Below are 11,170 nucleotides of genomic sequence, written 5' to 3'. Positions count from 1 at the left end.
CGACGAGCACACGCTCATGACATTCGGTGGCGCGCAGCGCATCGCAGCAGCCTACGGCGTCGCACTCATTGCGCCCGATACAAGGTACAGAATGCTACTAGTACACCGCTTCTGTCGCTGACGACAATGGTAGTCCTCGGATCAAGCGCGGCGCAAGCCATTGGTGCTATGGCCCAGGTTTTCTTACAACAGTTTCCCGCATATGTCTTCCAGTCGAGCGGCGTAGGTGCGAGCTGGTACGTGGATGCAACCGAGCCGCGCTGGGCCGACAACTACCAAATGTACTCGTACATCACCAAGGAGCTACCGACGCTACTGAACGCACAGCTGCCCATTGCAAAGGACAAGTACTCGATCATGGGCCACTCGATGGGCGGTCACGGCGCGCTCATGCTGGCGCTCAAGAACCCTGTATGTACCTCCTGTCATGCACCGTAAAACGAGAACGAACTGATATTTGTAGGAATTGTACCACTCGGTGTCGGCGCTCGCGCCCGCCAGCAGCACGATCCGAAGCTCGTACGGTGCCAAGGCGCTTCGAATGTATCTGGGCGATGACGTGGCAGCGTGGCAGGTCTTTTTTCTTGATGAGATTCGCACTGGCGACGGTTTGTTAGGCGTGGGATGCGACCGAACTCATGCTCTCCAAAGGTCCCGTCTCAAAATACAACATTTTGATTGACCTTGGCGCGGATGACGAGTTCTGGCACGACGACGTCCAGCTGCATCCCGAGGCATTCGAGGTCTATCTCTGATTCAAGCTCAGTGCGCAGGATGACCTTTGGGTGTAGGCGGCGTGCAACCAAGTCGGCCAACACCTCACCTTTCGCGCCCAGGTACCTTGGAAGAGTTCCTGCCTCGTTGTCTAAAATCATTAAATAGGACGGCTATGATCACTCGTGGGACTTTGCCGCCACCTTCATGGAAGATCACATCCGCCACCATGTCGAAGCGCTGCACTCGGCTTCGTCGTAGAGCATACTTTGGACATGCTGTATTTTCGGCTGCCACATATCACACATGCCAATAAAGACTCTAGACTTTAGTCTCCTCCAAGATATTCTTTACAGGACTGGTTCAGTTTCATACACCAAGGTCATGCATGCATCATGGGTGCATCTCTTCGATGTAAAGTACTACTCCCATGCATTCCGCTCGAGCGCTGCGTTTGCAATACTACCAAGTCAGTCGTTGACATCTCGGTTTCGAATTTCGACGCCAACACGATCCAGATACTATGATGAATGGCTCCATCGCTACACATACGTACATCGAGGTTAGGGTTAGAAGACCGCCAGCATCTCGTCGTGCTTAGAACGATGTCACGTGCACTGTCTTGCCCGTGCACGAGTCTTGCTTCTGCCACGCTGGCGGGCACGCGATCGCATCCGTGGGTCCATAGCTCGGGTCCGACGTCGAGTGCAAGTCGGGGTGTTCCTTTCCGTAGCACGTCACGACGCGTGCGAGGTCGTCGCCATGGCAGATCAAGACGGGCGCCGCGCCGGACGCCGTCGTAAGCGCTTCGCGCAGAGCCGCCGTGTCGACCGCTTCGCCAACGTGGTCGCTCAAGATCGACGGCGTTCCGAGCGCAATCGTGAGGTCGACAATCTTTTGCAAGTAGGCGCCTTGGTGCAAGCCGCCGCACGTCCACGCGTACTCGGGCGTGTTGCCGTCAAAGCCGCCCGACCACATGGCACTTGCGTCGGTGGCCTCGGGGCTGGGCCAGTACTGCGCGAGCTTGTCTTGGCCAACCTTTGCAATGTTGGCGGGGCGAAACGTGCCGTACTCGTAGCGACACAAGCCCGTCTGCGTCGACCCGTCCTTGTACGCTGGCATCAAGTCGCCCGCGACCAAGTGGTTTCCGAGGTAGCTCGGCGGTGTCGCACAGAGAGCCTTCCCGGGCGTCGTGGCGCAGATCTCGGGGTACCACACGCGGGAGAAGACCCACACGTCTTGATCGCCAAACGCCGACGGGTTCGGCATGGCGCGCAAGGAAGGGTACGCCGCAGCGATCGCGGCGAGCGCGCTCAGAGTCGCCACGAGGCTCGCGAGTTGCATGTTTGCTTCGTGGCGGCAAGTTCTTATATGCAGTCACTGGTTGCTGGCGCTGGAACGATAGAAGACTCGAGGTTGCCGTTTGTTCGAGAAAGGACGTAACCGTCAGTGTCCACCAGCCCCGCGATGTGCAGCAACCAAGCGAACGCCGTCGAGGACGTGGCGTCGAGAAAAGAAGATGCACGATGATGGATACGAAGAGTAGAGTGTATACACAAAGGAACACTAAAAGAGCACGCAAGCACCAAGTGGAATAGTACACCCTCTCGCACCTAGTTGTACACGGGCGGAAACGGCGCAATGAGCGTCTCGGCGTCGATGCACGAGTCGGATCTCGCGATCGCAGACGGACAAGCCATGCGCGTCGTGGGTTCGTACGTCGGGTCCGTCTCGGTGGCTGACGGCGTGTGCTTGGCCCAGCACGTGACGACGCGTGCGAGGTGCTTGCCGTCGCAGTGCAAGACAGCGTTGCCTCCAAACGCGTCCCGCAGAGACGGCGTCGCGACGCTGGACCCAATGTGCGATCGAATCGCGCTCGGCGTGCAAAGGTCTTTGGTCATGTTGACGACCTTCTCGAGGTACGGGCCTTGGTGCATCCCGCTGCACGTGTACTCGTACTCGGGCGTGCCTTTATCAAAGCTGCCGGTCCACATCGTGTCGACGCTCGGCGCGCCAAAGTGCGGCCAGTAGTCGCGCAAAAGTCCTTGGCCGACAGCGTTGATGTTGGCCTCGAGAAACGTGCCGTACTCGTAGCGACACATGCCAGTTTGGGCGCGCCCCGAGTTGTAGCTCGGCACGAGCGAGGCCGCGACGAGATGGGACTTCATAAAGTCGGTGGGGCTCGCACACAGAGCACTGGCGTTGTATTGCGTCGCGCATGCCTGCGCGGGCCAAAGCGTTGTGAGTACCCACAGATCTTGGTCGCCCCACTCGGACCACGACGACCCAGTGGCGGACGTAGCAAGCGCAAGCAGAAAGAATGACGACTTCATGGCAAAAGGTAAACTGTTGATGGTTTGCGGATCGATAAAAGTGGTGCGCAGAGTCGCGGGCAGCAGTGTGATCCAGCGCGGCATCTGGCTCTCCAAAGCCCCACTTTGCATACTATGCAGCATGCGCCACCCGGCGGCGTACTGGTATATGGAGGATGCGGTGGAGTACATCTACAATAGATCAGCTTCTGGCACTCTCCGCCGAAGCGCCATGTGGTCTAAGCATATTGAAGATGCGCACCGGACAACGCTCCGACTTGATGCCAAAGGGCGCCTACGGCCAGATGGTGTTTGGACAAGAAATGCGAGCGCCACGTCATCGCATCGCAAGAAGATCGCTGGATGATCTGTAGTGTGTTCAACAGCCTTGTACTTGCTTCTAATACAGTACTATGTTGTACGGATTTCAGCGAGAGAGAGCTATTGCACGTGCCACCACGGCAATTTTTCATTTCCAGTACTAGTACGCTACCGGTAGTGTACTTTCCACCAAGATCTTGGAGACCATTATACGAGTCTAGCGTAATGTTAAATTAACCCCTCAACGCCACCCAACTTTTTAAGACTACGGATCGTCCTTATTCTTAAACTATAGCTCGTGAACATTACCGTGGTGACGGACACAAGTGGCTGCTTGTCAGTAGCCGCTGCATCGCTTTGCTTCGTGCCCATGCGATGGCACGAGTCGAGAAGCCCTCGCTTCGGTGGGCCAAAAGAAAGGCGACGACCTCCAAGTGGCCGCGTACGATGGCACGGTCTAGCGCGGCTGTCGTCGCTAGCGCGCCCGCCGCGTGCAGTCGCTGGACGATTGCCAGATGCCCGCCGTCGGCTGCACCGTCCAAGGCTGCACTCGTGCACGGACGTCCTTGCGCCAAGAGATAGGCGACCACGTCTTCGTGGCCTCCGCGCGCGGCGCCGTCGAGCGCGTTGGCTGTGCCCACGTTGCTTCGATGTGACAGCAAAAACTGCACGACGTTCAAGTGGCCTTTGGCTGCGGCCTTGTCGAGCGCTTCCGCGTATCCAACATCGTCCATTCTATGCGGTAGCAGATATCGCACGACGTCGAGATGGCCCTTGGCGGCCGCGTTGACGATCGCTCTTGCAGTGCACCCTTCGGCACGCTGCGCGTGTAAATACTCCAGAATCTCGAGCGCCCCAGCCTTGGCGGCCGCGTCCATCGCAGCTGGCGCACACGCAACGCCCATGCGATCGAGGAGCTGCACCATTTGAAGCGAGACGCGCGCTGCGGCGGTCATGGCGTGCGCCGAGCACGTGCCAAGGTTGTGCGCGTAGGCATATTGTACGTGTGCGAGATTGCCAGCAGCAACCAGAGCATCCACGTCGAGCACCGCCGGTACGCTTTGGGCGACAAGCAGTTCGTAGACCTCGATGGACCGCGTGTCCACCGCTGGCATGTTCACTGGACGAGGGTATTGTGCGAGCAAGCAGGCCACAATCGAGGTGTGGCCTTCGCTAGCAGCATTGCGCAGGCTCACCTCGATGTCGCGGGCGGTCCATTGCTGGTGCGTCAGTAAGAAGAGGACTACGTCTGCGTGGCCATGCTGCGCGGCGAGGTGCAGCGCCCGTGGAGACCCGGTGACGCGGTGCGTGGCATGCATGAAGCGCAAGACGTCGACATGCCCGTGTGACGCCGCGTCGTCAAAGCCTTTGACCGAGCACGACTCGTTGCATAGATACCGAAGGACGTCCATGTGCCCGTTGCGGCAGGCGCCGTCGATTGCTGCTTGCGGCCATCGTACGGACGTTGCACGTTGTCGTGTAAAAAAACCGCGAGATCGAGTCGCCCGTAGGACGCGGCAACGATCGCCGTACGCTGTACGCTGCAAAAGCCGAGCGCACTCAGCGATATAAAGGTTGCGCGCGTGCCGTACTTGGCGGCGCACGAGAGAACACTTGGGGCGGCCGCGTCGAGGGCCAATAGTTCTGCGCATTTGTGCCTCGCGTAGGCCAGTGCGAGGTCGCTCCGACCAGTAAAGAGAGCCCAGTGCAGCGGGAAGCGCGCGTCAAGTGCATCGAGAAAGAGCTCGCCAGACCACACGTCGCGCTGCTCGTAGCGCAAGGCAAAGCGGATGCCGGGTACGTTGACCCACTCGAAGGCCAGGTCGACCTTCCACTCATGGTCCAGGCCCAGTAGCGACAACGGAAGGCCATTCTGGTACCTCGTCATGAGGCGAAGAAGGCCTTCGTTGGCGAGCACAGAGATAGCTGCGGCTCCCATGGAAGAAGCCAAAGAAGAAATCGCCGAGGCGCAGCGAATCTTGACGTATCTTTTGGCGCGGCTGACACTCATGTGATTGGTCAACGCCGAAACGGGTAAAGACACGTGTTTTTCGACGCCTATAGGGTAAACACGTTTTTTATGACGATACGCTTCAACGCGACCTGGAAAAGCAAACGCTGGTGCTGAAGAGTGAACTCGATCGATTGGGCCGTCGACAGCCTTGTAGCTTACCGAATGACGCTGACAAGGCGACCTTGAAGTGCCAGCGACGAGCAATGGCCACGAGGTTTGCGTGTTCTTGGCGCGTAACCCCTGACGCCAGGTATACATACAGCGTGTTGCGTCGACCTGGCGCCGCGCTTGCGCTTTTGTACTGCCAGTAGTTTACGGATTGCAACCAGCTACCACGGACAGCTACAACTTGCTTCAAGCAGCGCCTCGTCGCACGAGCGTGCGTGGCGTTTCGCACGCGAAAGAACCCGGGCAGACCCGAGACCACGTCGCATGTCCACACACTTGGATGGGTGAATGGATGCCAATACCATGTATCCTGTTCGCCGCGTGATATTGTTGCCCGCGCGATAAATGAAGGTGTTGAACGCATTTAGCGTCATTGGGTTAAACGAGGTCAAACTCATCACCTATCCGCCGACTGATGGCAATACTGGTACAGTACATCCATGAGGGCACGCGCATCTGCCACGACGAAATGATATCCTTCGATGGTTTGCACGTCGCTATGTGGTCCCTCGCGGCAGCTTCTGCTTGCTCCAGCTTGACTGAGGAAAGCGATATTCGATCGTTTGGGCACCGGAAGCTCGAACACCAACACACGTCGACAGCTCACCGTGCTGGTATTCATAAAATGGGATAAGTACACTACACAATCCACAAGGGTACACCCTTGGTATCCAACACGTCATGCTGTTATAGCCTCATAGCGCGCCCACATCCACGAGCGCATGCGAGCAGACGCAGCTCCAACGCCACGTCGGTCGCACCACTTGACAAGGGCATGGAGTGATTACATTCCCCTCTGTACCACCAATCTCTTCGTTACTTTACGCTTCACCAGTCTTTGACATGGTCAACCAGCTTCGCACTGCAGTATGCGCGTCTGTCCTGGCACTGGGCGATCTTCAAGAGCGCGCCGCCGACGCCCTTCAGCAACGACCATGATGATCCTCCACCGCCTCGGTAACACCAACTACAGTGTATGCTACTTGCCGTATAAACAGACTGTCTTGCCGGTCGGAGCTGTAGCTCCGAGACACGTAAGCTCGGCGGGTCGCAAGCCCTCCAACGTTAGGGTGTGAGCGAGGGTAGGGTAGGCTTAGGGCTGTGTGAAACTTTTCATTTTCCTCGTGTGGACCATGAATAATGTGACCACAGACACCGTTTCGATGCCTTTTCATGCTACCGAGCTCTATGCAAAGCAGAGACGTCGTTTTGCTCCAAAACTACAAACCAGGACCACAAATCGACCAAGGGCTCTTCAAGTTGATGTCACTTTCTTCATCTGGCGACAGATCCCACCATCAAGTCAATTCTTGGCTTCGTGACATGACAGGAAGTAGCATGAACGAACGATCAACCTTGCAATACTATAGTACGCTTCTATAGTCCATGCAAAATACACTGTACAAATCTCCTTACCTTGATGCCACTCAATACATGACCGCTGTTTTGCCGGAACGACCATTGCTCAAAAATATACTAGCAGATCCTTTCACAGTACCTCCTCGCGCGTCGAAGCGCGGCCCTTTCGAAGGACAACGAAAGGCAGGGGACTGGCAACAAGTCTTGAAGATCGGCTCCACGGCGGAGATCGCGTGCGTTCTTCGCCAAATGCAAGGTCTCGGGAGAAGCCTATTACACATACTGATAGCTCTTTGCCTTTAGCCGTCACCCATGGATGGATGTGTCCAAGGACGCTCCTGGCATTTTCGTTTTTGCCATTTCAATGCCAGCTCGTTTCCACTACTTGTTTCCTCTCGCGAGCGACGATCTGCACGCGGCCGTCACCGCCGTCTTGCCAACGCTCGAGGCATCGGTCCTCGCAAAGGGTAATGCATCGCTCGCCGAGCTCTATCGTACATGGTCCTTCGCGGATCGTGGCGCGTCGCGATTGGTGGTCCGCGCGTCAACGCTGCGTGAGCTTTTGAACGGCCTGCGCTCGTTTCTCAACGGATGCCCCGAGCCCGACGTCGTCTTTGTCGCTACGTCAGTGCCGGCCACGCCGCCGCCACTTGTCTGCATCTTCAATGGCATGGGTGGGCAGTGGAATGGCATGGGCGCAACGCTCAACGAAGTCTATCCCGTCTTTGCTTCGGCGCTTACGGCCGCTGAAGAAGCCCTCCTCGCCGTCGCAGGCGGCGCTCGGTTCGTACCAGCAATGCTCGATCCGTCGTCCACCTCGATGACGACCAACGCCGGTGCGCAGGCAGGCAACTTTGTGCTCCAGGTGGCTCTTCTCGCCGAACTCTCGTCGCGCCTCGTCGCGCCGTACATGGGCGCACTGGGTCTTTCCGCCGGCGAACCGGCTGCAGCGTACGCCGCCGGAAGTCTCTCGCTCAGTGACGCGGCCAAAGTGGTGTGCACACGCCTCGCCATGCAAGATCGCGTCGCGGCGCATGATGGCGGCATGCTCGCTATTCGAGCGTCCGAGGCGATAATCACTCCGCTTCTGCCGGCTGAGGTTGAAGTCGCTGCTGTCCTTTCCCCACACCTCTCGACGGTGACGGGGCCAATACAAGCGCTCGAGACGCTCAAGACGACCCTCCCGGCGTCGATTCTGACCATCGACCTCCCGATGCGAGCCGCGTACCACAGCAGAGTCATGGAGCAAGCCAACATTCCCACCGACTTGGTCGTGGCCCTCCAAGATCTGCGTCCTCGGCCACCAACCACAGCGCGGCTCTTCTCGACTGTCACAGGCGGCGAAATTGCAACACTGCTGGACGCGGCGTATTGGTATGCGAATGTTCGCCAGCCCGTTTTGTTTCAAAGCGCCGTCGAGACAGCGCTGCGCGCCGGTGGTGCCGTCTTTGTCGAGCTCGGGCCGCACGCGTCTATCGCGCGTTCGATCGAATTCATTGCTGGCGCGTCGGCGTCGTCGGTACCGAGCATGCTCCGGGGCACGGAAGAGCTCTTGCAGCTCGACCGCGCGACAATCCACCTCTATCTCCACGGCCACGTCATTCAGTGGCGCTACGCCGAAGCATGCGTTCCGAGCGGGGCGACGAGACAGGCGGTGGCATCCCTCTGCGATAAGACACAGCGTGCGGTCCCACTCGCTGCGTAATCCACGGTATCAATAAGTACAGCGAGGCTCGTTATCGTCCACCTCCACTACTTGCATACTTATGTGCAATGCAAACGCAACGCGTTCTGGTCTTTGCCCATATACTGCTTCGTCGTTGTACTCTGCAAGCTCGCTGCGGGGCAGTAACGGCGCGTCGGCGACCGGTCTCGCTGTAATGCTGCGTGGCGCACCATCGTACATTGCGCCGCTCGCTTGTCGCTCGTCCTGTTATCTCTGCGTACCATCTTGTTCGTGCTCGTGCAAGCGGTGTGATGTGATGTGCATGATACCACATGATTGCGTCATCCAATCAAAAAAGGCAATCTCGCGGTGCCCTGTCAGATTCCAGTGACTGCGTGTTTGTATGCGTGTCGTCCCACTGTGCCCCGGCGTACCCCGTCTGCGGTTCCATCATCATTCCGGTAAAAATACGAGTGCTGGCATGCGGGCGTGCAGGCTCGTGCTGGCCGCCGTCGGTCTCGTCGCCGCCACCGCGTCGCCGAAGCGGCAGGTTCTGCCCGTCGTGCTCATCCCGGGCCTCGCGTCCTCGCAGCTCCACGCGTGGAAGAACGAGCGCTGCCATGGCTCGATCGGCCAAGAGGTCAAGATCGGCGACCGTGCGTGGCAGCACACATGCGTGCTCGTAGGCTCACTTGGCGTAGGTATGTGGATTGACGTCGGGCGCCTCTTGAGCCAGACCGACTGCTGGGAGCGCTGCATGAGGCTGCATACGCGCAACCAGTCGGACGTGGCGTGCAAGCTACGGTACACGAGCGTGCTTTCATTCGCCTCATCTCATGGCGTCGGTAGCGCGGGCGACGGCATCTCGGCGATCACGGAGCTCGCGCCAGGCCTCGTCACGGGCCCGCTCTCGGTCGTATGGCGACACGTCATCGAGACGCTCACGGGTCATTTCGACATGGGACCGCACCAGCTTATGGTCGCCGCGTACGACTGGCGCCTCCCGCCGTCCATGCTGCAGGAGCGCGACCACTTTTTCTACACCATGCTCAAGCGCAGTACGTGCATTTCTCTCTACGGCTCGGCTTCACGGCGTTGTATTAGTTGAGGACGCAGTGCACTTGCATCAAAGCCGAGGCGTCGTCATCATCGCGCACTCGCTTGGCAACAACGTCTTGCGCTACTTTCTTGCGTGGGTCAAACACCACATCCACTTGACCGACGACGTCCACGAGGTGCCTCACGTTGTCCCTTTTTCGGTTTTTTAATGCAAATAGGCGTGGGTTCGACGCCACATTGCCGCCTACTTTGCCCTCGGCACGCCGTTTCTCGGAAGCTCCGAGCCGCTCGAATGCCTTGTCACGGGGCTCTCGGTCAAAATGCCGCTGTCACTCGACATGTATCGTCGCCTGCAAACCTCGCACGGTACCTCGATCCTCGACTCGCTTCGTCGTGTATCGTCGAGGATGGTAGGCTCGACCCAGTGGATCCTGCCAATTCCACGCACGCTGCACGACGACCCGACCGACGCGCAGGCGCAACAAGCCTTTGCGTCGGTGACGTACCCTGGCGAGGTGCTCATTTTTACTGCTCCCATTTTTCATGTGCCGTCCGTAGGCTGGCTCCACCGTCACGCGCAGCTTCTCCATGCGCGAGCTCACCAACGGCTCGTTCCACCGCGCCATGGCAGCGCGCGATCCGACGTTCGAGGACCTCGAATACGTGCGGGAGCGGTCATTTGTTTTTATTTTTGAACCTTTAAACTAAACCAACCCCTAGGTACTATGCCCAGGATCCCGTGCTCAACGTGCACACGCCATGGACGCGACCGCCCATCGAATCAATCTACGTCATTTACGGTACAGGCAAAAAGGTATTTCGACCAAAACACATATGTAGTTGGATGCCGAAATCCAACACTCTCGGCAGGTGCGCCATCGGTATACGTATACCGAGCGCGAGCGCGGGGCGTGGACGCTCGACGAGCTCTTCACCGAGACGCCGGACGCGGCGACGTGCAACAAGACGGGCGACGGCACCGTGTCCTATTACTCCCTCTCGTGGGGTCACACGTGGCTTGGCGCCGACGGCGACAGCGTCACCATGACGCGCGCGCCGCAAGCGCCGTACTTTTCCCGCAAAGACATTGCGCAAACGAAAGCGACGCGCGTCAAGTACGCAGAGTACCAAGGCGGCCTCCAATGCAAGTCGTCCGAGTCGCCGTCGCTGGCGTCGGCCGAGACGCAAGCCATGCAAATGCACTACAACAGCGGGTTTCTCTCCGACCTCTGGAGCTCGGCGAGCGACGAGCCGCGGATTCATTTTTTCGAGCACTCGGGCGTCTCGCCGACGGGTCGCTCACTCCACGTACGCACCTGATTCAACTGCCATGACAACGAGGCCTCCTGAACAAAACGTGTAGACGAGCGTGTGGGAGTTTGACCTGATCCAACACCGAGAAATGCTGTCCGAACCTGCGTTTTTGCGGGAACTCAAATTTGAGCTGCACAACGTGTTTGACGGCAAGGCCCACACGGACAAGGTAAAACATGACGTGTGGAGATCGTTGAGTTTTATCCACGCTAGGCCTTTCGACCGCCGAGCCACGACGCAGAC

The 11,170-nt window shown here is 58.3% G+C and overlaps 5 protein-coding genes across 5 annotated transcripts; 2 read left to right on the top strand and 3 right to left on the bottom strand.

Annotated features, from left to right (window-relative positions):
• Window positions 1-16: 16 nt before the first annotated feature.
• On the top strand, window positions 17-975 carry SPRG_21687 (hypothetical protein; the record flags this gene model as incomplete). The annotated part of the gene is made up of 7 exons (XM_012355370.1): window positions 17-84; window positions 134-177; window positions 227-411; window positions 464-574; window positions 618-743; window positions 792-836; window positions 883-975. The coding sequence occupies 7 exons, from the start codon at window positions 17-19 to the stop codon at window positions 973-975; spliced, it is 672 nt and encodes a 223-aa protein (XP_012210760.1).
• A 336-nt stretch (window positions 976-1,311) lies between these two features.
• SPRG_16136 (hypothetical protein) lies at window positions 1,312-2,058 on the bottom strand (the record flags this gene model as incomplete). Its single annotated transcript, XM_012355369.1, has 1 exon — window positions 1,312-2,058. One exon carries the CDS (start codon window positions 2,056-2,058, stop codon window positions 1,312-1,314), a length of 747 nt encoding a protein of 248 aa, XP_012210759.1.
• Window positions 2,059-2,303: 245 nt separating this feature from the next.
• SPRG_16135 (hypothetical protein) lies at window positions 2,304-3,047 on the bottom strand (the record flags this gene model as incomplete). Its single annotated transcript, XM_012355368.1, has 1 exon — window positions 2,304-3,047. The coding sequence occupies one exon, from the start codon at window positions 3,045-3,047 to the stop codon at window positions 2,328-2,330; it is 720 nt and encodes a 239-aa protein (XP_012210758.1). The 3' UTR covers window positions 2,304-2,327.
• A 605-nt stretch (window positions 3,048-3,652) lies between these two features.
• SPRG_16134 (hypothetical protein) lies at window positions 3,653-5,235 on the bottom strand (the record flags this gene model as incomplete). The annotated part of the gene is made up of 3 exons (XM_012355367.1): window positions 3,653-4,788; window positions 4,881-4,991; window positions 5,037-5,235. The coding sequence occupies 3 exons, from the start codon at window positions 5,233-5,235 to the stop codon at window positions 3,653-3,655; spliced, it is 1,446 nt and encodes a 481-aa protein (XP_012210757.1).
• Window positions 5,236-7,252: 2,017 nt separating this feature from the next.
• Window positions 7,253-11,140, top strand: SPRG_16133 (hypothetical protein; the record flags this gene model as incomplete). Its single annotated transcript, XM_012355366.1, has 12 exons — window positions 7,253-8,493; window positions 9,050-9,210; window positions 9,256-9,358; window positions 9,404-9,612; window positions 9,659-9,789; window positions 9,832-9,979; window positions 10,028-10,128; window positions 10,172-10,287; window positions 10,334-10,427; window positions 10,484-10,921; window positions 10,977-11,096; window positions 11,126-11,140. The coding sequence occupies 12 exons, from the start codon at window positions 7,253-7,255 to the stop codon at window positions 11,138-11,140; spliced, it is 2,877 nt and encodes a 958-aa protein (XP_012210756.1).
• Between the last annotated feature and the right edge of the window lie 30 nt (window positions 11,141-11,170).

Source organism: Saprolegnia parasitica (genome assembly GCF_000151545.1).
Source record: "Saprolegnia parasitica CBS 223.65 unplaced genomic scaffold supercont2.234, whole genome shotgun sequence".
Classification (NCBI taxonomy): domain Eukaryota; phylum Oomycota; class Saprolegniomycetes; order Saprolegniales; family Saprolegniaceae; genus Saprolegnia; species Saprolegnia parasitica.
Note: the sequence above shows the minus strand (reverse complement) of the source record. Positions and strands in the feature narration are given on the sequence as shown.